We start from the raw sequence: 25,997 nt of genomic DNA, 5'->3' as shown, positions 1-25,997 counted from the left end.
CAATTACCAGATTCACACCAGTCTTTCTAAATATGACTTCCCCAGTATTCGTATTTGTACTTGCTAATGTAAATGCTAGTTCATAAATTAATGTCTAGTCACCTGTCCTTAGTCATTATATTATATACATAACATAATTGTCAGTGTAGTCACACCTTTCTCAGTCAGAGAAAGGTAGGGTAAAATACCTAACAGTCACAACAGTATTGATGAATGCAGTCATAACCAGAAAGATGTCTCTGTTCCCAGCAACTGATTTTTTTTAATATACTTGGCAAAACAGGTTCTGATGAGTGACAAAAACCCTCAAAACTTACTCCGTTACGTTCCAGGCTTGGGAGATTTTTTAGTGATTTAACTGGAATTGTTATTCGTGGATGGAGGTTTCAAAAGTTTATAAAAAGGGAAATATAAGCATGCTTAACATATAACTTTTCTTAATTTGCTATTGAAATTACTTCTGGTTTTTGGTTTCAAATAGCTGTGCCAGCACGTAACTCAGCATCACCCAGGGTTTTTTGTTTGGGATTTTTTTGTATTAGAGGTCTTCAAAAGTACTGTAGAAATTGTGGGGTTTTTTTCCAGCGTTATGTTTTGTGAGATGCTACCTTCTCAGTTATTTTTCTTAATTCAATAAACTACTCCATTTAACACTTAAAGCTTAACATCTGAAAAATTTCACGTGCATATTTTGAACTTTGCAAAAGTTGATAAACTCTTTGTATAACATTGGTTAGGAAACTCAAAAGCAACCATCTTCCGCCACTGCTTTCCAAAGTTAAATGTTAAATTTTCTTCTAACTTTTGTTTTTAAGGGGGGGAGGAACTGTAAATGGACAATATTCTACACCTCTAGTAAATCTGTTGCTCCCCCAACTGAAGTTTTAACAATCTATTGTTGTGCATCCATTTTCTTAACCAAGCAGGTTGAGAAATGTTTCACTGGAATCTTTTTCTTTCTATGTCTCTGTCTCTCTTAGCACAGTAACAACACCCGGGATTAATAACAAACCTTTCTGTGAGATTTGTAACAATAGCTGTGTTGGAGCACATACCTTGACAATCATCATCATTTATATGAGTCTTAGTCTCTCTCAGATTTAGTAGAATATCTCTGAAGATTTTTTTTTTAAAGGGGTACTCTAGGTGGCTTTTAAAAAGTAATTCCACCAGATTATGATGCGATCTGTCTGTAAACTGGGGTATGAGGTCATTTTTGGAGAGTAAGTTTGTTTCTTTTAAAAAAGGTGTCTTCTTTCCAGTTAAAATAGTTATTTATTCTTCTTTATGAGCTTACGATACATATCTCTCTCTCTGTACATGTGCAGGCTGTGTACGTATATATATGCGCACACGTGTACAACATATATATTTTTTTTTTTTTTGAATCATGGCAGGTGATCTTTAGAGGCGGGACTGAGTATGGATCATTTGAACGAGGCAACTCAGGGGAAAGAACATTCAGAAATGTCTAACAATGTAAGCGATCCGAAGGGTCCACCAGCCAAAATTGCGCGCTTGGAACAGAATGGGAGCCCATTAGGAAGAGGAAGACTTGGAAGTACAGGAACTAAAATGCAAGGAGTGCCTTTAAAACACTCTGGACACCTGATGAAAACTAACATTAGAAAAGGTAACACTTTTGATAATTCTGCATAAGAGAAATATGTTTTATAATATTTGGGGGGGGGAAGCATACTTTTGCAGACTCTACTTGATTTATATTTCAGGATTAAATCTCCATTCTAAAATACCATATATTCCCAAGTCTGATATAAATCACATTTGGGAAATGTAAGCTTCATGCTTGGGTGGAGCATCTTGCTTTACAGGGTGGAGTCTGATTTTTGTTAAGGTAAAGGCTAGCTGCCCTGATTAAAGCAAATTCCTACATTGAAATAGAAGTAATGTAATGCATTAATTCTTTGAGTAAGTGTTGAGCTAAGAAATGCGAAAACATGTCAGAGGAAATACTGAACCCCCAAAAGAAATTCTCGCCTTTCCTCTTAATGATGGTCCAAACTTGGAAGGGCAGCTGTATTTCCATTAACAGTTGCAAGTTGGTTTAAAGGAGAGAGTGTAAATCTTTAGGTATCACATTGGAAAAGTCATTTATGATGTCAATCTTCGCAGTTTATTTTCTTAAGTACAATTCATTATTGAACAATGAACAACTTGGGTGTCATATTTTTCAGTGGCTGGTTTGCTGTAATTAGACATTTACACAAGGAAAAGGCACATTTAGAATCATTGATGTTTGTATATGGATGGCTTTTGTTTGCATTGAAAATACTTTTAATGGACAATAATCTATAAATTTTGCTTATCAAAATGTGTAAGTATTTTTGACCATGTCCTGTAGGCTTGCTAATTTAAATCAAAATATGCTGCATGTAATTTGGCATTTGTTTTAAAACAGCCTCTACTTTTCTCAGTATAATTGGTGTATGTTTATAATCCAGATTTTTCTTGCATTTGCTAAGCAAAGTGCAAAATGCAACCAAGACTATTAAACGCACAAAGTTAGAAGGCAGAGGAATTTCATTGTGTCTGATGCATAACATTTATCGTACAATCATTTATTTTTTCCTCGGTTTGGTGAAAACAAAGAATATATTGATCCCGAAATGAACAGACACAGCAGTCCGTATTGTTAGATCTTTATCTATTAAAAATGGAAAAACAGCACTTCAGCAAATTCTTTGGCCTCTGCTCATGATTACCCTATTTATTGATTGTTTGCCAAGAATGTATGCATCTTAAGAAAGCCAGGGTAAGAGCATTAAAAATATAATTTATTACGGCTTTTCAAGCAGAGTGCATTAATATTGTACAGTGAAGCAGTGGGGCTATATAAAAAGGACTTTCTGACGCCTGCAAACATATAAGTTCCATAAATTCCTAAATAGGAGATTTCAGCTGTCTCTGGTATTATGTGATATTTGCACAGCAAACTTTAATGCCAGGACAGTTTTAGACAAGGATTCTACAGACTTCACTGCTCCTTATGGCAGACGTGCTGTTTACACAGACTCGTAAACCTTCAGCAAAAGCTCTAACACTGCCTTCAGGTTTAAATCATGCTGTATTTTTAGCAGCGAGCACTGACCAATGCTCTCTCCTTTAATACTAGAAGGTTATGAAGTTGCTGCACTTGGAGGTCTTGCCAAGTACTAGCAGGAGTGATCAGCCAGCTGAGATTGTGCTCTCCTATATAACATTTTTCACATTAACAGAAGGACACTAGTGACAGTTTGCTAAAAGATTTAGTGGCTTGATTTGTAGTCAGATGATACCTGTGTCGCACTACCAGGATCCACCTCTGATAATCTATGCTGTACATCAAAATTTGGCCAGGAGGTTCCCCCGGGTTGTTTAAAGTACCACATTTTTCAGAACGCTGCAACTCACGAGACCCTGTACCCGGCAAAAAGTGTGCTGACGTGCAGCGAAGTACCTGTGCATTGCTAGTTTTGTGTCTGATCATAGCTTAATTTGTAGGAACTGATAAGTGGGAAAAAAACAAATACGCTTTAGCTGGTTTTGAGCGTATCTGCACTGTTTGTTAAAATGAAGCTTTGTTTACATTTTATCTTCAGGTATTAATGGTGAAACTTGTTAAGAATTTTGAGCCCTTAATCTGAGTCAGACGGTAGTAGGTCAAACATCAATTGTGAGAGCCTGGAAGGAAAAAAAAAAAACCACCACCTTTTTGCAGATGAAGCATGTGTGTGTGTTTTAGAAAGCTCTCCATAGCTTAATTAAAACCAATGAAGAAATCACCAATTTGCATGTACTGCTTTTGCTTTGGTCTTCTCTCCCTTTCTGACCAGTCTCACTTAGATTAAAAAAAAAAAAAAAAGACAAAAAAAAAAAGCGCAGCTCTTTCCTGCGCTACATAAATATTGGCAAGCTTTTAGTCTTGTCTTTCATGCTGAGCCTATTGGGCAAACTGGAGTGAGTTTGTGAGCTTTTCCAAGCGAGCCTGAAGGGGTTTGTTTGCCAGAGATTGACTCTCTGGTGAACAGATGTAGTTTAAATATACGTGCTTAAGAGGTATCTTTTTTATCGTGATTCCTTGCTATATGTTAGAGTACAAATCAACTGACGTGGTCTTCAAGCGTGTGTCTATCGTCAAGAGTAAATCTTCTTTTTTGACTGTGGTATGTCTGGTGCACCCTAGCAGGTTAGGAGGTTTCCGCAAGTCTAGAGGGCAGTGGTTATAGAGGCATTAACATTGTAGGACTAATTGGAGTTCCTGGGTGCCCTGTTAAAATAACCCTTGTCATCATTTATGCTAAAGATGATACCCCTCTGGCAGGCTGCCATAAGACAGTTCTGTACATCTGCTTTTAACCCTTTTGCTTTCTGTCATTACGAGATCCTTACCTGCGCCGCTGGAGACAGCGGGACAGGACCGGGCCCTAAAATCGCAGGTCCGAGGTCATCGTGTCATTCGCATCCGTCTGGGAGGCCAGGAGGGATTTTCACAAAGTCTAGAAATCTGATTGCCGGGAGAGACTTTGTCCCTAAAACAGCTGGGGTCATTTGTTACTTCTCTGTCTGTTGTCAAAAGGGAGGAAAAAAATTAAAAAAAAAAAAAGCCAAAGGAAAGGGAAGAAGGTTGTTTGCTTAATATTCCGTGCAGCGTAGGGAAGGGTTTGTTGTGCGATGCTATAAAACTAGAAATTAGTAATTACTTTCAGGCATACCAAAATAGCAATGAATAGCAGAAATGTTGAACGTAAAGTACAGGGGGCAATAAAAAAAAAAAGCCCAAACTGCAGGTACACTTCTTAAAATGGCATTGAAATCATGATTTGTTTCTTAAAGATGTGAGTGAAAGTAGTGCTCAAGTGCACTCGATGAATGAGGCATGAATTAGTGTTAACTTTTGCCTTGTTTCCTTGTGTACTCTTTTCAGAGCGAATGTGTAACACGCAAGGTGATTTGTTGTTGATATTGAAGGCAATTAAATATTTTTGGCAGGACTAAGAAAGTTTTAATGTTAACGAACAAAATTATGTAGCTGGTACTAAAATGGCTTACAGTGAAGACATCTGCAGTATGTATTTAGGTTCTCATGCTGCCTGCTACTCACAACAAATCAGGCAGGACAGAGAGAATCAACTTCTCTTCAGTCAACCTTCAGTCTATTTCTATAGAAGGTAATTCTTTAATCTGTATCCGATCAAGCGAGATAAATTTGCATTTCTGCATTTCAGAGAGATGTATGTTTTGTAGAACTTTGTCTTTTTTTGGTGGGGTGAGGGGAAAGGACTCGGGGAATATGTTTATCAAATATTTGTGATGATTCTTGATGCCTCCTCTGCCTGTTCGTACAGGTTTTATTTACATAACGCTGTATAGACCCACCTACTCTACTATAACTCAAGTTTAATACGTTAAATTTAATTCTTTTTAATAGGAAGTATGCTTCCAGTTTTCTGTGTAGTGGAACATTATGAAAATGCCATTGAGTATGATTCTAAGGAGGAGCATGCAGAATTTGTGTTGGTGAGGAAGGATATGCTTTTCAACCAACTGATTGAAATGGCATTGCTATCACTTGGATATTCTCACAGCTCTGCTGCCCAAGCAAAAGGTAAATAAGATTATGAAATTGTACGATGAATTATGTTTGTTTGTGGGGTCTTGGGGGAGGGGCAGGATTTCTTTCAGGAATGCAATGCAGGTTTTACTTCTTAAACTTCTTGCAGATTCTGTCTCTGTATTTTTCTTTTTTTCCCCCTTACTATTTTTGTTTAGTTAGTGCACGTTTTGTTCGTGGGGAATGTGGAGGTAGATTCTTTTTTTTTTTTCTTTTGTTTAAAGAAAAAAAAAAGACTTCAACTGAATCATTAGTATGCTTATTGACCTTAATAATCTGCTCCACTGAGGATCCACAAGGAAGTGTAAAGCATATTTGAGCAGATGGACTGTTGAGAGTCAACTTGCATTTATGACTGAATATCCAGCTCTGTTTCTTTTATTTTGTTCCTGATGGTTTTATAGACTGCAAAGTATTTTTTTTTTTTTAACTCGGTCCTTGCATTGCAAAATCCTTTCTAATTTATTAAGAGGAATGCTAACTATTATATCAAGTCCTGCTGAATTCATGGGAACTTAGGAAAATACACTTCTAGGCATATTAAAAAATCTCTACTGTAATGCATTTGTATAATTTCATAATATAGATAAAGCATATCCTTGGTGTGTGGGTGGGGTTTTTTTGGGGGGGGTGTTCTTTTGTTTTGCCAGATTTAAGAGGCTAGATACAAAGGTGGCGATCTTGTTAAAATCAGGTATTTATTTTGCCCCTAGGAATTAACAGGTAAATAACTTTTTTTCAATTTTTCCTGCCCTTCTTGCCCACTGCCCTTCCCCTTAAAAAATAAAAATCCTGCAGGGCTTATCCAGGTTGGGAAGTGGAATCCAGTTCCACTCTCCTATGTGACAGATGCCCCTGATGCTACAGTAGCAGACATGCTGCAAGATGTGTATCATGTGGTCACACTGAAAATCCAGTTACACAGGTAAGTTGCATACCAGTTCTGGGACGTGAACTGTTACTTGTCTGCTCTTACTGTTAATATTGCTTGTATTTAATTCCCACTGTGCTGTGTGCTCAAAGTACAAAGGCTTATCTAAATTCCTTTTTAGTTACTCTAATTCTTCTTTAACTTACAGTATACTATTGCAGAAAACTTTTATAGCTCTGATACATAGATTTTCTTTGGATATCTCATTAAAACTATATTGCATTTTAGTCAATTAAATGATGCATTACAAGAAGGCATTTTACATAAAGTTTACTTAAGAGAAAAATATTTTTGCATATCATGAACAGTACCATCTGTGTGCATTTTGTAAAAGAATGACTTGCTCACACTTATTGTTGCTGTCTAGGTTCTTAAATTTCACGGTAACAAAAAAGAAAAAAATGGTTAATATATTAATGCTTTTCATGATCAGTCGTGAGAAAGCATTACACCTTAAATTGTTTTACCAAGCGCATCAGAGCAGGAAGGTAGAAGTAACATGAAAAAATAGTCGCCACATGCAGCTGATGTATAATTCATGCATCAATACAGCAGATGTGTTGTATAAAGTAATTAACTAATCGGAACAATCAGGAGACCGAGAGCAATCTCCAGATGCATCTGCTTGATGCGCAAAATGAAATCTGTCTGTCTTAAAGGAATGTTCTGCAGCAGGATGCAATCTTGTAATAATCCCTTTTCTAATCTGTGTTTCAAATAGTTGCCCTAAACTAGAAGACTTGCCTCCTGAACAATGGTCTCACACAACAGTAAGAAATGCTCTGAAGGACTTACTGAAGGATATGAACCAGAGTTCATTGGCCAAGGAATGTCCCCTTTCACAGGTACTTAGCATAACATGTAATAAATAATAAAGCACTATAGGCAACGCTGATGTGAGATTTGAGATTTCTACAGACTGTAGCAAGTAGTACCCGTGGAGTGAATCTGCCAAAAATGCAAATTCATTTGACCACTTCATGATCTTTTATAAATATGCCTGATTCATTTTGAACATAGTCTTACAATGTTTCCCATGGGGAGTTGTGAAAGGTTGTTTACACCACACTAAAATTGTCTCACAGCAAACTGGATTGTAACTGGTTTTTGTCTTCAGTCTTTGAACTGCTTTGATGTAACTACTTTTTTCAAACACATGTGTTCAAGATGTTAAAAGGCTCTTTACTTACTGCTGTCAAAAGTACTATTGAATCTGAATGCTTGTTAGATAACCTACAGTAGTTTTAAATGCTAATTCATAAAATGAGACAGTCTTTGGCATGCTATATGAGAAGGGAATAAAGAATAAAGCTCTTTGGATGATGTGTTGTGTTGCAAACAACCAAAGGAAAATCAGCCATTTATTAGTTCTAATCAAAATATACCTAAACATAATGAAACCTCAATTTATGCATTGCTAAATATTGAACTGATGCTTTCCTCAAGCCTTAGTCGTATTGTTCTTTTTTGCCTTTTTTTTTTTTTTCATTCTTTTGCCAAATTACTGTGAAGGCACAACTTATTTTTCCATGCAGTACAGTGTCCAGTGATGCTGTGGTGGGAACGTCATATTTATTTTTACCTTTTTAAAATGTATTTTGTTGTGGTGCAGTGGAGACAAATTGAGTGTACAAATAAATGATGCTAGTTGTGGTAGGGAGGGGAAAAAGGAAATTAAGGAAGTCAAGGTATTTTTGTGGGGATTTTATTTCTCTTGCTCAGAATATTGGAGTCTTTGTCTCCGAAAGACTTCAGTTCATCTATAGAGAACTACTCTCTTTCTCTCTCTGTCTTTCCAGCGTATATATTAGCAGACTGTTTTCCCATCACTTTTTTTTCCCCTAAGGTTAGATTGTTTTCAGTGATGTGGCTCCAATATAGGAAGTTTTGAAGTGGAAATAATCAAAATTATCTTCACTGGTTGAAAACCATTCCAGTAACATGTCTGCAAAGTTATATTGTATGTACCTACTATAAAAGCATGTGAGCTTTTGCACTGCTGGCTTATGGAGGCTGCGGATAATTTGGGATTTTTCTCCATTTTAATCTAATAATGCTAGGTTTTACTTGATGCTGATGGAAAGCAAGTAAATTCTATCGAGATGGAATATTTCATTTTTATTTAGACGTAGTGTTTCACGTAGCAGCTTCTGTATATATGTAGATGATGAAATGATAAAGCAGAAAAGTTTTTAAAAGGAATACTTCACTAGAGACGGTATTGTACTGGAGACAATTCAATAATTACACTCTTTTAAACAGTTGTTTTTAAACTATACTGAATTTTTATACAATAATTTTAATGGACAAAAACCATCTTGCCTAATAACAGCTCTCGAAGTTAGCGCTTGAGACGACCAAAACCCCAGATTACAGAACTCTGATTTGGGGCTGTTTGTTTGCTGTTTTGCACTTCTTTATTTGTAAAGGAATATACTTAAAGCCATGAGCTTCTTCCTGTTGTTAAAAGCATGCTTATTACTTTTGTCATCTCTGTCTTCACCAGTGCTGTGGTAGTTGGGTTGCAAGAATTTAAATAGCTTCTGCTTTTCTTTTTTCTTTAAAGACCAAATCACATTAAGCTTAAAATACATTTATTTATTCTTAACTTTCGGAAAAACGAGCTGTTATAGCAGTTGATTGAGAGCCCATCAGTCAGTCTAAATCTTCCTATTTCCCTCTGGGAGCTTGAGGGAGGACGCATTGATTTGACGGTGTCCTTTTCACATGACTAAATTGACCTGAATGCTTCCCGTATTTGCCTAACTAATAACTCACTGCATATCGCTCCTATGGAAAGGACACTGATTTAAGAGTGTCTGTGTTATGTTAAATATATTAAATTTTGAGACTTGCATCGCAGTGGTGTGGCGTGCTGCTGCAACAGAGGTGAGAAGTAAGAGCAAGGCGGAGGTCGGCAGGCAACGTTTCCTTAGAGAGTCTGTCAAAATGCCAGCATGGGAGACTCTTCTGAGAGCAGAGAAGTGGTCTCTCCTGTTATGTACTTCCACGGGCATAGGTAATGCCATATGAAGTGCTTCATCACAAATGCAAACTAATGCAGTGACACCGTACCATAACTTATTAACACTGTTATGGATATAATTTATTAACCACAGAGAAATGACTCAAAGTGGAAACGAGAGTAGATATAGGTTTTTGTCACTGTCATTAGCAGTACTCTATTTTGTGTAGGCACGGAAGGATTTGTTGTAAAGTATTTAAGTTGCCGTGCTCGATGCATGGCATCTCCGAAGTCCTAGCTAAGCATGGAAAACTGAGAATTATCATCCTCACTTAGCATTTACTGTATTTTCTTAATTAATCTTGCATTTTGTGTGTTAAAAAATTGCTCATATTTATTCAGAATACTGATATTCTATGTCCTGCAAAAGAATGCAAGCAAACTATTTTTATAGCGCAGATATATTTAATAGCTTGAAAATACATGAGCAAACAAACTTTGAGATCCAGTTTGTCTTAATTGTAGAGTCTTGAAAACTTCACAGCATCATCTACTTGAGTGGGGTTTTGTTTTGTTTGTTTTGTTTTTTTAAGTTTTTTTGCTATTTGCTTTCTTGCCCAACTAAAACCTTGGGGCGTACAGGTATGAACTCCTCGTGCCTGCCTTGGTAAAATACCACTGTGACTCTTGCTCTCATTAGAAGAGTTGAATACATGGTCTGTTTTGAAGCTATGGTAATTGTCTCGCTCTGTGACTGTTGTGGCCACCCCTGAAGGCCAGGTTTATCGCTCAGTGTACGAACCCGCATCGCGGGCAATCCCCATTGACGTGGCTTGGGACAGACTAGAGCAAATGCATGGCTCTGAATTGCCATGGAATCGCAAGCATCCGTCCAGAGGTTTAGTCTCAAATTTTTGGTATCAAGCAGGCAAGGTAAAAGGATGTGGCAAATTACACATGGAAAAGCCAAGCCTGTTCTGAGTTATGCACTGTAGTGTGTATTTTCATGCTTTACCTCGGGTTTGCAGATTTTATTGCTAGAGACTAGCAGCATACACAGATGCCGGGTTGAAGACTTCTTGTGTTTGATACATACGGCTCGCTTCATTTCTGCTTCCTCTCCAGACCTCTTTTGATGGGGAAGGCAACTTGGAATTTAATTTAGGGCTCAATTTTGGGCTGTCTTGTGCATTCCATTAAATTGGTGCATCTCGCGAGTGGCCTAGATCTCATTTCCCTCCTGTTTTGGCTCTTCAGTCTCCAAAGGGTTGTAAAGAAATTGTTCTACCATCAATTCTTATTTCCAACCCCTTGCACAGAAGCTCTACTCTACCTCAGTCTGTTGGGAGCTGCTCTAAAGTGATCAGGCAGGCAGGTCTGTTGCATTTATTTATTTAATGTTAGTCCTTCCGTCTCTCTACTCAGCCTTAGTCCTAGCATTTTCATATTTCACTTTCAGAGTTTTGCTCTGTTTTAGTTTTTAGTGCAGAAGTCTCTTATTACTTCCACAGTTAAAATGACTGAAATACTACAGACCTTATTTATACTGATATTAGTAAGGGGTTTTTTTTGTTTTGTCGCTATTGAATTATCAGAGAGAGAGAGAGAGTTAGATAAGCTTTTATGAGGGAGAGGAGAGCAACATGGCCTGTTGGCCCAAGAAAAGGCTGGAAATTCTTTTGATAATTCTGGAACAAACTCATTGTGTGCTTTTGAACATTTAGATGTACCCCTTATCTTGCATTCCTGTAATCTTTTCCGTGAAAGAAAGATAACAAGTCACCTACCAAACGAAGAGATTGTAGAGATTAATTAGTATCTGGGCACTGCTTTGAAAATACAGCAGTGATCAAATGACATTGACTTTCCCAGTGGTATTATCTCACCTGAATTTTTTCTACAAAAAGATTTTCTAAATGATTGTTGTTAGTATTCACAAACAGGCTTGGCTTTTAAAAAAAAAAATAAATTTTTTTTTGCACTTTATCAAACCACTGCAAAAGCACTTCTGCAGCAAGTTACTCATTCTTTCTCTTCCCCCATAGTTATAGCTAGCCTAACTCTCAGGACAACCAGTAGCCAGTGCATTAGAGATGAGAAAATCCAGGCCTGATGTATAGTAGAATCTCAAATCTCATGGTTTATTAAGTTTTGAAATATTTTGTAGGGGACATGCAATATTTCCATGGAATATATCCAGTCTCTGATACTTATGGACATAGTAATTTATGTGCACTGTATTACTATTTTGAATTTTTTTTGAAGATATTTGTGTGCTCTTGATGATGAGGGAATCGCTTTTTTTTTCAGTTAGAGGGGTATACGCTTGCATTCCGTAAAACGTATGAGCACACAGAACAAGTGCTGGTATGATACTGAAGTCTGAATAGTTTTGCACTTGTGATAAATATAGCTATCCTGACTGCATTTTGATCAAACTTCTGTGCTGTAGTGAATGACTGTCTGCATCTGACACGGGCACAATATAGATCATATACTTTTTCCTTTTTGTTCAAATATCCTGCCCTGAATTTGCATGCTGTTTTATGCAGACATTGTGCAGGCTTTATGTGATCTGGCAGAGACGCCAGACAGAAAGCTTGCTCAGAACATCAGTGTTTCTCAGTTCACCTGATCTGAAGGCACCTGGCCATCATAGCAAATAAGCAGTGTAATAGAAATCCTCTGGCATTTCCTCGCTGCTGTTCTGACTCCCCCACCCCGCCAAAATACCAACCAAAACCAGTTGCATTTGCTAAAATGATAATTTCCTAAAAGACCTATAAATAACCAAGGAACGCGCTATTAAGAGTTGCCAAAATGCATGCTTTTTATGAGCAATTTTAATTCACGCTTTACAAAACTGAAAGGTGTTTTTTGCCCTCCCCTTTCAATTTTACCTGCCTAGACCTGAGATCAAGTCACTGGATTTCTTTGTTGCTTGTGATTCTCTCCTTTCCTTCTCTCTTCTTGCTCCTCCCCCCCTCCCCCAATAATTAATAACCTGAGTAAGGAATGCAGCTCCTTTTTTCTACTTTAGAAGTTACTATACTTTAGATTTTAAAGATGTCATTAATTATTTCAGGGAAGTAAATCCTTGAGGGCCTGGGCTCAGGTTTTGGCAGGCAGGGCCTTTCAACCCACCCCTCAGTTGCTCAAGAGCGTTCACTCTGATGTCTCTTCAAGCTGATGTGGTATCTGGATTTTTAAAACATTCGCAATTAACTATTAAAATTTGCGCCTGTGATTTTCAGTCATCCAGATAGAACAGGCAGTACAGAGCCTCTTGCTGACGGGATGGGGAGGATGAAATGTGCATGTTGGTAGAGCCGTGTGGGGACATTTGCAGGGATGCTCAACCTTTCGGTAGCCTGATCTTCTGGTCACCGATCTGTGTTCTCTGGATGCATCTGAACACTCTCAGTGTTAAAGCTATGTCAGTCTACAACTGTTTTATCTAGGCAGCGCCCTACTGAAGGAGAAAATACATAGCTTTTTTTTTTTTTTTTTTCTGCTCTTCATTAGAATCAACTATGATGAGGGTGTCAAAGTCCTCCCTTTCCAAAATAGTTACGGCTTATTGTGGGGAGGAGGGGAACGTACTTTCTTTCTCAAATAAATGCAGTTTCTGATTTCTGAGGACTCTGTAAGGTGTCAGCATGTCACCTGGTATCTGTTCTGTCATGAGGTCTTGTGTTTCTGCTTCTGAAAAAGTGGAGAAGAGTCCAATAGATGGATGGTGCTAGTGTTGATTTTTTTTTAGTTTTTTTTTTAAAGTCAGCTGTATGGAGATATAAGCAGCTGTCTTCACCCAGGCTCTTCTGTGAACAAAGTACAAAATTCATGCTTTTCAAGGGAATAACATTTTTGGGGCTGTGCTCCCCACTTTGTGTGCTAACAACTTGGGATTGTGTCTCAGCAATTTTGAGAACTGCTGTGAATGATTATCTGCATCACATGGACTTCAAGTTTTAGGGAAGTGACAGAATAAAAAAGGAACACAGCACATTCTCTTCTGATACAATTTCCTTCTAAAATGTGCACGTGTTGTAGAACTGAGCCCTACTCGACTTCTGTTTTCACTCGGTGGTCCTGGGAATGGTATATAGAATAACTCACATTTTAAATATTTGCGGTGATATTCTTTTTTTTATATATAACTATGTATATATATAAAACCATGTATATAACCATGCTTTTTTTTTCTTTTTACATTTAGGGGTTAAGAGGCAGTCAGGTAATACACTGCTACAAAATTCTGTATTCATTCATTCATGTTTCTCGAATACTTTTTAACACAGTCATGGCCAAGCGCGAACCCCAATTTATTTAATTTTTTCCATAACTTTATTAGAGATTTAACAAACTGCTCCTCCAGTGTTCTTTAAAGCAAGATTGCAAATAAGACTTTTTTTTCTTCTTATTGGCAAATTGTTGGCTGTAGAGTACTGCACAAGTATAAACAACATGAGAGATCCTTTAACATAACATGAGAGAGCCTTTAGACGCTTTGCTCCCTAGCTTTGGAACTCATTGCCAATTGAAGTAAGGAAAGCTCTGGCTGTTGGGACTTTTAAATCTAGACTTAAAAGTTATTTGTTCTGTTTAGCATTTTTAAAATTATTCTATTAGGAATTGTATGTGCTTCAGTTTTAATTTTAACTCATAATGATTGTAAAGCACCCTGGGATGCTTGCATGAAGGGCGCTACAGAAACCCAAGATTGTATTGTACTGTGTTGTAATGTATTGTATTATTACATGGTGCTGGAGTTGGACCACGGACAATTCATATAGAAAGCATTTGAATACTTAGCTAAAGATAAGGAGTGCGTGTGGGGGGGTACTGTCTCTTCTTGCTTCTTTTCCCTCTTTTCTGTCAGTTATTTTATTAAACTAAATTAACATGGCAGTTATTCCCTAAGAAATGCCAGCATAATTTACTGCTGCAAAGGGGCTCAAAATGTAAACCAGATGATAAACTAAAAATAAAAAAGTCCACATTAAGATTTAATTGCACTTCCCTTTCTATATTACGTTCTTATGTAAAATACATTACAAAACAGTACTTTCTTTATCACTTCCTTCACTTTTAACTGAATTTCATTAACAATAAAGAAATATATTGTCTCTGTTTCAGTAATGTCACTTGACAGTTAATCCCTTAACTTGATGTACATGTCTTTAAGATTTTTTTTTATATATTTTACTTTTTATAAAGAACATGATAGCACTAACTGGAGCCAAGTATTGCACAACCATGTGATTTGCAAGTTTCCCAGCTCGCAGCTTTGCCAGTGCAGGTCAATTCACACCTGCCACACTTATGCCATTCTGGTCCTCATGTTGCTTTTCCTCGGTGATTGTCAGAGGTAGAGAGAGTTGTGCGTGCGGCTCGTTCCTTCCCCCCTCCCTCCCCGCTCTAAATGTGTGGTAAACCTTGTGCATTGGAAGTGTCTGCTCAGGAATTAAATGGAGTTTAATTTCTGTCCATTAGGAAGCTGCTATCCACATCGCCAATTAAGCCTTCTATTTAAAGGGCGAGGAGATACGTATGTCTACATCTTAATCACTGCTGCGACTGGTTTGCAGAGACCTTCCCTGACTGGTTCAGTTATTACTAGCAGTGGTGGGAGGCACAGAGATCAGTGTGGTTATAAAACCTACCCAAAAGCTAAGCAAATTCTGTAGGTGCTCTAGCGTCACTGTCAGCAGATTTAAAGCTGAGGTACGTCTGTGTTAGGGGACACAGGGGTGTAGGCATAAAGATGCATCTGGAGAGAATTACGTGAATTGGTAATAATCTTTTACCTGACAGGAATGAAAGCAAAGCAGGACCCACTTATTGAGAGGCAGTGCTAAGAGCTGAGCAACTCTCACCTTGTCAGACCAGACTCTTTGCAGTGTTTGGCTGTAATCATCACTTAGAAGGAGAGAGATGCATTTCTCAAACAGACCCTGAGCAAAACTCTCAAAGCTTGCTCCCTCCCCCTGACTTTTTTCCTTTTTTAATTAATAATTAATTACTAAACAGGTTGATAGGAAAACCTAAGATGAGGGTAAGCTTTGTCTCTCTTGCCTTGGACACTTCTTCAAGAACAGCACAAATGGTATTAGGTTCCCCTGGTGCCTTGCAGCAGTGATCGGAGGACAGGTTTTTCAGGACAGCAGCAACCTCAGACCTGCCTCACTCCAAGCCATGCAGTAAACTACTCAAAAGGGAAAACTTCTGTTCCCCAGGGGTGGGAACACATGAAAGGTTCTCCTCGTATACACCTGTCTCTTAATTATGTTTGTTTTATTTTTCTAAGTACTAAGATTTCCTACACTGAGAGTTGCAGTTCTTTCGGAACCTTGCACCAGAAGAGGGGGGAAACTGCGCTAAAGCATAACCTGTGCCTGGTGGCTGTACCACTTTCCCAAAGGATTTGATACTTTTTAGGAAACTGTCATGGAAAAGAATGGGTTTTGTGATGATAAAAAACGAGGCACATGCAGAGGACATGGGTGTCAGTGGCCTTCCTAGAGATGAGAGGAGATTTCAGCTCCCGAAGTTTACCTAGTGTGTTTGTATTTGAATCAGTGTATCCAGGCGCTCTTAGAATTGTGGAGGGTTTTTTTTTTTATATATATATGTGTGTGTGTGTGTGTGTATCACAATAAAATCCCACCAAAATACACTTGCCAGCTCGTATGTCCCCAAGGTCTTAAAGCTGTGTTCCTTACTCTGCACATTTTGTAAGGAGGAGCTTTGTGTGCCAAACCTAATCTAGCTACATTTTTTTTTTAATTTATGTATTTTAATATAAAGGGTAACTAAGAAAACATTTTGAATAAATAGACCCTCAAAATGCATGTGCATATTCCACATGGAAAGCTAGCTGGAACATTTCTCTTTCGAGATACCTTCATCGAGTTTTGCATCTTTTTATGAATTCTTCAGAGCATCTATACTTTTCACAAAGTCAGTCTTGTCAGTGAAAGGCAGCAACACAGAAGCAAAACTAATATCTTGGCTAACACAGCTGCTTAAAATGTCACCTTCATATGATTTAACTTAGCAGAAGTTAAGAATCCATAGCAAATTTCATGCTGTAACTCATTTTTCTCCTGGCATTTTTTTACATTTTTCTCAGGACAGAAAGAAGTTTGTTCATGTGTTTTTAGCAGCATAAATATCCTCACAAAAATTTGGGTCTATATGATTAAGAATAATCAGAAGTACAGGTGGCTCATAAAGAGGCACATGGCCTGAAATAATAAATCTGACACTTAACCATTTAAACAAAGGATAGGCAGGGGATGTTACATTTGGCACTAGAGGGGTATTTAAGCAAGCAATCAGAGGCATGCTAGATGCACTGACTAGGAGCGGAAATTAATGACGTTCAACTAAAAGCTAGTCATACTTTTTTTTTTTTTTTTTTTTAAAAAAAGTATGTATCTAGTGAAAGAGATTACCATGGGATGTGGTGAAAGATCCAGCACAAGAAGTCTTCAGATCAATATCAGATGTTTGCTCTAGCTCAGCCACAGGTAACTTGGCTGAATTCAGAAACTGCTAGATGAACTTCTAGGGTCTGTTTTTGTGTAGAGTCCAATTAGATGCTCAAAATGGTCCCTTTTTGCTTTAAAAATCTGCAAAAAACTTGTGTAGAAACAGGAGAAGAGATCAAATAAAAGGCTTATCCTAAACACCAAAAGAAATTCAGCAAGACAACTGTTAGTGCTATGGAGTCTGATGACTTCTTGTCTGGACATTGTGCCTTAGGGCTCAACTTCATGCCAGACATCTGATGCTTTGCCTAGCAGAACAGTGGAATCCGAGAAGAGACTTGCTGAAAATCATGTCCTATTTCCCAGCAAGGAAATCTTCCTTAGCGTAGTGGATAATGCTAAACAATTTTGAAGAGCCTTTTTACAAAAACTGGAAAAGTTGGAAAAAGTAGAAAACAACCCTTGCGGTCAGTTGAAGATAGAACAGTTACCAACATCTCTATCAGGAGAATGTATATACTTAATTTTTGTGGAAAAGTTTTATGTGCCCAAAGCTGCATTTAATGCATTAATATATCTAAAATGTCCCCTATCACATGCAGCATTTGCATTAGGATAGCATTTGGAAGCATGTGTATCAGGATTAGCATTTCCAGGTGACAAACAAGTCGGAAGCATTCTGACCTGGCTGGACAGAGTGGTTGGAAATAAAAGCAATCCACCTGAGAGGAAGGCAGAAGGTGTCTCTTACTCTAGATTTTCACCAGATCAGTCTGTGAGATCTCCAAGGCCCCACCCACCTACCCCAACCTTTTTTCCTGTACAAGAAATGCTGGTTTGCCCTGTCCACATCTGTTGTACATGATCTGGATTGTCCTCCTGGGCTCCAGCTTCCTCTAGTCTCGTTTCTTGTGTCCCACGGAGAAGAGGTGCGCGTAGGCACGCAGGCTTCACGTAGTGCATTGCCTAGCATGGGAAAGCAGCAGCCTGCAGAGGGAAATGGTTGGGGCTGAGGACCCTGCCTCCACATTACAGGACTGGGAAGGAGGGATGGAGCTTACCCTGGAGTAGCTCAGCTCTTGTCCTGTGTACTTGAAGTCCAGCCATGGTTGGAGCACAGCTTCTGGGTTTAGCTTAATCTGTCAGAAATTCCTACTGTGTGCCCTGAGATGGCTTTGTGATGGGCACCAAAGTCTGGGTGGAGAGCCCTTGAAAATTGCATTCTCAGTTCAAGCTGAAAGAGCAGTTTAAAGCAATCTAGTTACTTCATAAAAGCTTTCTCAAAGAGATTCCTGGCTAAAATGGATAGTGCTTTCCCTGGTTTCAGAGTTCTTCTGGCAAAGGCACTTGCAGAATCAAAATCTTAGGGTGTAATAATACACCCTTCAAAATATAGGACCACTGTCATTCTGCAAAGTAAACCAAGAATTAACTTATTAATTACTGATTATTTTGCATTTTATATTTTATCCAGGTTGATTTTAGGAAGTATTTAGCCAGGACTTTTACTACCAAGTACCTGCCATTTATAAATAGTGTGCAATAAAAATCAGGATTCTTAAAGAGATTCATGTTGGGCATCTGACAATGAGAACAAAAATGTCTTATGTCTCCTCACCTTTTATAGGTTGAGGTTGTGACTTCTTTTTCTTTCTTTTTTTTTTTAAGTCTCAGACACTATGCCATAAAGCTTATAAAGCAGTTATGAAGTTGTTCACATCTGAATTAACATTTCCCACCTACCTATCTTTCTCTCTTTTAAGCTTTTAACCTTTGTAGATATAAGACTAGTATCTTGGGAAGCAGCTTTTTATTTGAGCTTTATTTATATCCATCAGTGGGAGATGCTCGGAAAACATTGGGAGAATGTTGCTCTGTCATGCAGCAACTGGGAATTTACATTACAAAATGGTAAAAATAGTGCAAGGATCAGTTCCTTCAGATGCTGAATCCTCATTTCTGATTTTCAAAATCTTCTTGTGTGTGGGTATATTTCTATACATATATAAATACATGTATATATGTATGTATATACAATTGGGGTTCTTTTTGTTTTATATCTTCCCTCATTACATTCAATGTAGCTGTATGTTTACATTAATATGTACATTTATAATACTTAAAGACAACATAAGGCAGAAAAGGAGGAGGACATAATTTAGGCTATATAAGGACAGCAGAAAGGAGGAAAGATGTGCTTGTGTACTGGAAGACAAGCCTGTGCCATCATTTTCAATCTGCCTTTAGGCAGTTTTAACTTATATGACCAGCATTTGCCATGCAGATCCTTACTTCTGACCCTGGCAACGGTATGGAGGTCAGATAGCCATCCAAGTGCAATGCCAAAGGCACAAACAAAAGTTTTTTTCTTCTCTGTCCATCTGTGGGTTTTTCCCTTATCCTACGTGTTTATAGGGCATATGACAACAAATTCCACTGCATTACTTGCTATAGTTCAAGGTAATGGACCAAGGAATTTAACATAATTCTTCATATGCAATTAAACTGTCCATTTCATCATTCCTTGTCCAAAAACCAGCTAGTGGCTGGATATATTTGGTCTGCTTTTATTCGGAGTGGCAGATGATAATTCTCTGATGTACCAGAACACTAGGAACCACATTTTGCCCTGGTTGGGTTTTTGCAGTACATGGGCCGGCGTAAGTTCAGGCAGGCTAAAATCTTTGATTTGGGGATAATTTTGTGTTATCTGGTTGGGGCTTGAATGTTCCCTTCTCATCTGAAAAACGCTAACTTAGAGTCTTCTGAGAAATAAGCACTCCTCAGAGTTTGGCTTGTATTAAAACTGATAATTGCGATTTCTACGCAAACAAAAGCCACTGATAGTGGCTAGGATTGGGGAAACAAAGTTCCTCTGTGCTTTATGAAAAGATCTCCCCCCCCCCCCCCCCCCCCCCCCCAGATCTTTAAGTTCTATTCTTTTCTGCACTTTATCACTATTCAAACTAGGTCTAGGGACAAAGGCTTGTAGCTTTTTTCTTTTCTTTTTTTTTTTTTTTTTTTTTTAAAAGGCATGTTAGGGTTGCAGCATTGGCACATGCTACCCTGCTGGTGTCGAGGGATGTAAAGTGGAGGATTTATGGAAGGCAAAATAGAATAGAGCCTTAAAAGTTTGGCTTTAAAAAATGGAGCCAGTAGTTTGACAGATTGTTCAGTAAATGTTCATTTTATTGAGAATTATAAAAAAGGTGCTTAACGCCTCTGTGCCATTAATATAATACATTAAAAGGTTACTGTCAAGATTAGTGTTTCAGCTCTGAAAATTGACTGTAGGGTTTATGGGCAGCACTGTTCATATTCTGCTTGGAAGATGAGGTATCTTCTACTTACCGCTTGACAAAACCGTAATGTTGCTACAAGGCTTTATACTGAAAAACTTGATAAATAGTAAAACATAAATAAAATCTCATTTGAAAAGCGGGAGAATAGTTCCTTTCTGTCTTATAGCCAGATTTAGCAGATGCGGGTTTGAATGTAAAACAGTTGTGGAAATAGCCAGTGTCAAACTAGTGCAAAATTAAACTTGTGGGGTGTTCTGTTTTCAGTGTCTGTTATTGTTGAAGTACTCCATTTCAAAAGCATGCATTCCTTCCTACAGAAAAAAAATCAGATTCCTTAGTTGAAATTAATTAGCATTCAGAAACCAGATAGCATGTTTTTGGGTATTCATGAGATCTCTGTTTGAAAAAATGTTTTTAACTTGTAGAAATGTGTTGCAACACACAGATGGGAAGAAAAAGAAAAAAAAAATCTCTTTAGCAAGCACTGTGTGTAAAAGGAATATTACATTTTGCACGCTCCTGATTACCCTGTGTAAACAGTTTTTGACATCTGTCTTTATAGTTTTCGAGGAGAGGAAGACTTTGTTAAAAGAACCATTTTTATACAGCAGTCACCATTTCAGTCTTGCTTTACCTGTATTATGAAAGCAGATGGTCTGCATGTCTTTTGAATATTTATAACTATCAAAAACAATCTCTTGCTATTCACCCTTAGGCTTATGAGATGTCAGGACTGTTCTGGTTGAAAAAAAATCATCTTGGGTGTTTACAGAAAGAGGATTACATTAAGCTGAAATGACTATACATTTTCCAGTTTAATATTTGTCCATCAGCTGTTTAATCGTATTTAGATAATTGTGTAAATAAGTTGTTGCAGCCCTTGCCCCTTCCACTGAGCAAGCTTGAAGCTTTAAACACTGATGAATGGGTTGCAAAAAAGCTTGGATTTTTTTTTTTTTTTTCCTAGTTAAACAACCTGGAAAGCCTAAATAAGTTTTGGTTACAGTGCTTCTTTTGAGGGAAATGTTTCATTTGCAAAGGAATCCCCAATATCTCATTCAGCCGAGTTGTTTTAGGAAGCTGCTGTGTCTGTTACTCTCTGCTAAGTCTGTTAGCATGTATTTGTTCTGTGTAAATACTGCAGCCCAACTACCCCTTCATGACGCATGAAAACAACCTCATTCTGCCCATATAAAAATAATTTTAAGGTTATTTAGGGGAAGTTTTGGGACTGTGGGGGTTAAAAGCTTTTTTGACTGGAAGCTGAGCAATCACTGATAACAGATTTTGCTGTGGTTGGTTGATTTGGCAGAAAAGCATGAACAGTTTTGGTTTAGATGATTGAATTAACCTGATTAACATTGTTTTTGTTGTTTTGCAAAAAGGACAACAGTATACTTTTAGCGATGATCGAACAATACTTCACCTGGTTGGAGATCAGCGTTAGAGCCAATGACTCAGAAATGCTTCCCTGGTAGCACCTGCGGCGGTGGCTGCAGGACCAGCCGGCACGAAAGGCTTGGGTCCTTCCTGTGTCTTGCAGGATGCACCTTGCATTAGATTCTGGCACAACACGAAAGGCGTCTGATTCTACCATTTTGCTGGATTTTATTTGATGGGCATCTGAAAAGGGTTCTGGTTGAGACTGAGGATATTTCCCCAGGGAGTTCCCCAACTTCTTTGAGAAATGATGGCGTCTGTTTTTCAAATCTCTGGTATTTAATCTTCCTGAGAGAATGGGATTTGGTTCAAACTACACCGGGTGAACCTCAGCTCAACTTCAGAACGAATTCTACCCCTACCTCCACACAGTTGTTGGGTGCCTAATTATAATTAACTTATTTGGCTTAAAAAAGAGCACTTGGGCTGCAGCAGATGGTATCATTCCAGAATAGTGGGATTTCTGTGAAGGTGGCACCATTTCAGATGAGATCTCCTGATTCTCAGAACAGGACTACAAGGGATGTGGTTGGGGGTGGGGAGGCATGGAGAGAGTGGAAAGAGGGAAATTTGGGATCTTGAAGTCTCGCAACTTACTTTCAAGGATAAACTTCTAGGAGATACGTTAAGACTGCGGATCTGTGACCAGTTTTTGTGTTCTATCAATTTTCTTTTTGACTTGTGAAAAAGAAATCAGATTGAGTGATGAATATGATGCATTTGAATATTTGTGTGATATATTTATATTTGTCATCTTTGTACAAGGAAAGCATCTGCCTCTGTGCTTCACAGATAAGGAATGCCTATGTACAGTAGTACCTGAACATGACGTGCTTCAAATACAATAATTTTCATTTTGATTATTGATAAGTATAAGCCAAGACATGGGGAGCTCCGCACGTGTAGTGACCTGGGAAATAAGAAAAACTTAAGTGTGCCTCCAGGCTAGATTGTAGATCTCTGAAGACCACTAACTCATAGGGTTACTCTTCTGTTTTAGGCCCTAAGCATAATGGGCATTCGTATATGCAGATTGCCATTAAAACATGCAGGAAATCTACAGCAATAGGAATTATATAGGAGTTTCTACAGCAAAGTGCGTTTTTCTGCACTGACGTGACTGCAGGTTTGATGACAATATAATAAATAAAGCATAGAAACAATGAAATTCAATGTTGTCAAGTTATTTTCTGAGTTAACAAGGTAGTAATATTTTATCTGGCTTGTAAAATTTTGCCTTCAGTGAATTAGTAAATAAATCATTGATTCCTCCTGATGAGGATTCTTAGCGTAGGTAATATCACTTGAATGTTTGTATGAAGTGTTCTCGAAGAAAAAGCAGGATAATTTTCATTTTAAAATGTGTTGATAATGTCTGTGGGTTTTTTTTTTTTTTATCTACTTTGAAGAGCTGGAGTAAAATCCAAATATTAGCCATCGGAGCCTGAAATTCACATTGTGTCAAAGAAGCTAAAATTCCTAGCAGTGTTATTTAAACAGACCAGTTCCCTATTTGGCTGTAAAATAAAGTAATGGCATTAAATTTATTCCTGAAGAAGCAGGGGATGTCACAAACTGTCACTGGCATATCTTCTTTGTAAAATGACATGGAAGGGAGGACTAGGAAATCCTAGACAAATATCTTCATCAACAATAGGTAACTTACTAAAATTGTTATTAATATACATGTTTTCATACTTACTAAAGTTATTTGGGCAGAAGACATCTGAAAGGGGCAGAGTAAAATGGGAGAAGACCACTTTGAAGGCTGAATGACATCCACAAAATACACACAAGCTAGTATGAGATGGTGGCCCATTGCATGTGCGGTTCTCCATTTTGCACATGCATCTGCAGGTTTTGCATGTACAGTAACTGTGCGTTCATATAATTCACCAGTTCAGATTCAAAGGACTTTTTAAATCACACCTTATGTATCATGTGCCCATGTTTAAAATGGTTTAATCTGTAAAAGAGCTTAAACAATTATTTTGTAAGTATTAGACATTAATGATAGTGCTATTATATTGGAAATTGAAATTGGGTTCAGCTGAGCTTGCTTCAGGTCATTCAGGCTAGAGTTGCAGTAGTCTTTTAAGATTTCATTCTCCTTTTATAGCACTGACAAAAGGCTCCTAGCTAATTTTGGAAATGCCAGATTAATATCAAGGAATGGTAAAAATTTTGGTGATTCAGAGAAACATTAAAATAGCTGCCTGGTGAGTAGAGGGTATCCACATTTGGCATAAATAATACTGCCTCATTCTAGCAGTTCTGAGCCTCCACAAATAGCATGTTACTGAGTAATACGTTAGAAAATGGTTATAATAAACTTCACTAAGATCAATAATCAAGGTGCTTTTACTCAGAAGCTGAACTAGCCTTATAAAAGATGACTTACAGTACTATTTATTGCATTTTTACTCCAAACCCTTTCTTCTAGTGGTTATTGCAGTTTGTGTAACAAAGGGTTGGTGCTGTACATTGATTTTGCGACAGCACAGATATAACTAAAAGTTACATGCTGAATAGCAAAGAAACATAATAATCAGGGCTTTGTCTTCTTGACTGTCATTTTCTCAATACACTGGACAATTCCTGTAGTTAAGCTAAAAGTAACTCCTTTCCACATAGAAATCTAAAGGGTAGCAAAGTTCAGTCTATTGAAATTACATTTGCTAATTTTGTTGTTCATACATCATATACTGAGTATAATTTTCAAGTTGGAGCATTATCTCATTTTGCAAGGCTTAGTCTTAATTGATTTTGTAAAAGAACGTACTGGAACTGAAAGTTTCATGCATTGTAAATTCCACTATTTTAAAATTGGTCAAAACTGAGCAGAAGGTAAATTTCTCACTGTAGCTATCTGATATCTCGAGAACCTTTGAGAAAAAATCGTCTCTATCATCCTTTGGCCTATTTTACAGCTAATATTCAGTTACAGAATTAGACATGGGAATAAGAGCTTTTCATGAGCCCGTTTCTGCGAATCACTTAAAATACCCCGTTTACGAAAAGCAAGTCTGGGTTCTTTTTGGGTTGCTACGTACATATTTTATTCTACTATAAACCCCCTTATTTCATCCTACTAACAGGTCATTCAGATAAACTTTCATCTACAATTTTCTGGGGTCTGCCCTGTGATAAGTGGCACAAAAGGAATAGGCATGGGTAGCTTGGGGCATTGTTTGCATTTTTGGAGTCAGTGTAGGATTTGTACGCTTGTAAACTTGTATGGGTACGTGAAGGGTCAATCAAATTTAAAAGCAGAAATAGTACCAACAAAATGCACTTTCAAGATCAGCATCTTCCTTCCAGAGCCCATCCCATTGCCTGACATTTCTTGGTCGATAACTTTGTTCTTCCCTTGGTTTTTTTGCTCCCATTTACAATATACCTTGGATTGTTTTTATGCTCAATTAATGAGTTTTTTAAAAGGCTTGGGATGACAGGATTAAAAATGTGATATGGTTCTCAAACTCTAAAAATATAATGGTTTCAACAATTGAAATAGTTTGTGATTTGACTTGTACTGCTCTGTATTACAGATTTTTTTTTTTCTTCTCCCCTTTTCACACAGAGTATGATTTCTTCCATTGTGAACAGCACTTACTATGCAAATGTCTCAGCAGCAAAATGTCAGGAATTTGGAAGGTGGTATAAACATTTCAAGAAGGCAAAAGATATGATGGGTAAGCAAAAAAAAAAAAAAAAAAAATTTGCCATGATGGTGGATACATACCATTATGTGTCACGTTGAGGTCTGTCACAGCCATATAAGAAGCCAGGTCCCTTCACAATAAGTTTAGGATGCTTTTGATGAGTAGATGTAGAAAGTACATATATAGTGAAAGAATTCATTTAAATAAATATTTGCTATTGAAACAGCCAAACTGACTTGGGTTGCCAGAGATATAAAGCTGTCATTCTGTAAATCTAGAGATCTTCTACCGCCCAGAATAATTGTTTAAAAAACCTGTTCCTGGAACTGTGACGGACTGATTTTTTTAATGTATGTATTTTTTTCTTGCTCTGGCTAATGTGTATTTAAAGAAACAGGCTTCTATAACTATCACTGTCGTCCAACAAGAATGCTCTAATTTTATAAATTCATAGCTTTCTCTAACTTTGGGACCCTGATTTCAATTCATTTTGACAAATAGTTGTTATGACAATTGTTTCTTTGTTGTAGTAAGCACAAGTAAATTACTGGAGGAAAAAAATCTATCAGTGGGCCATATTAATTCTG

General features: G+C 37.6%; 1 protein-coding gene across 3 annotated transcripts in view; it reads left to right on the top strand.

The window, feature by feature from the left end:
• Nucleotides 1–1,422: 1,422 nt before the first annotated feature.
• Nucleotides 1,423–25,997, top strand: part of SATB1 (SATB homeobox 1) — a 70,338-nt gene continuing 45,763 nt past the window's right edge. For all 3 annotated transcript variants that reach the window (XM_075705346.1, XM_075705347.1, XM_009482617.2), the window contains exons 1-5: nucleotides 1,423–1,633; nucleotides 5,429–5,605; nucleotides 6,410–6,536; nucleotides 7,264–7,387; nucleotides 25,329–25,440. In XM_075705346.1, the coding sequence (XP_075561461.1) occupies nucleotides 1,423–1,633; nucleotides 5,429–5,605; nucleotides 6,410–6,536; nucleotides 7,264–7,387; nucleotides 25,329–25,440 (751 nt within the window). The remainder of the gene's footprint in view (nucleotides 1,634–5,428; nucleotides 5,606–6,409; nucleotides 6,537–7,263; nucleotides 7,388–25,328; nucleotides 25,441–25,997) is intronic.

Source organism: Pelecanus crispus, chromosome 2 (genome assembly GCF_030463565.1).
Source record: "Pelecanus crispus isolate bPelCri1 chromosome 2, bPelCri1.pri, whole genome shotgun sequence".
Taxonomy (NCBI): Eukaryota; Metazoa; Chordata; class Aves; order Pelecaniformes; family Pelecanidae; genus Pelecanus; species Pelecanus crispus.
The sequence above is the reverse complement of the archived record's forward strand: the minus strand, read 5'-3'. Positions and strand labels throughout refer to the sequence as shown.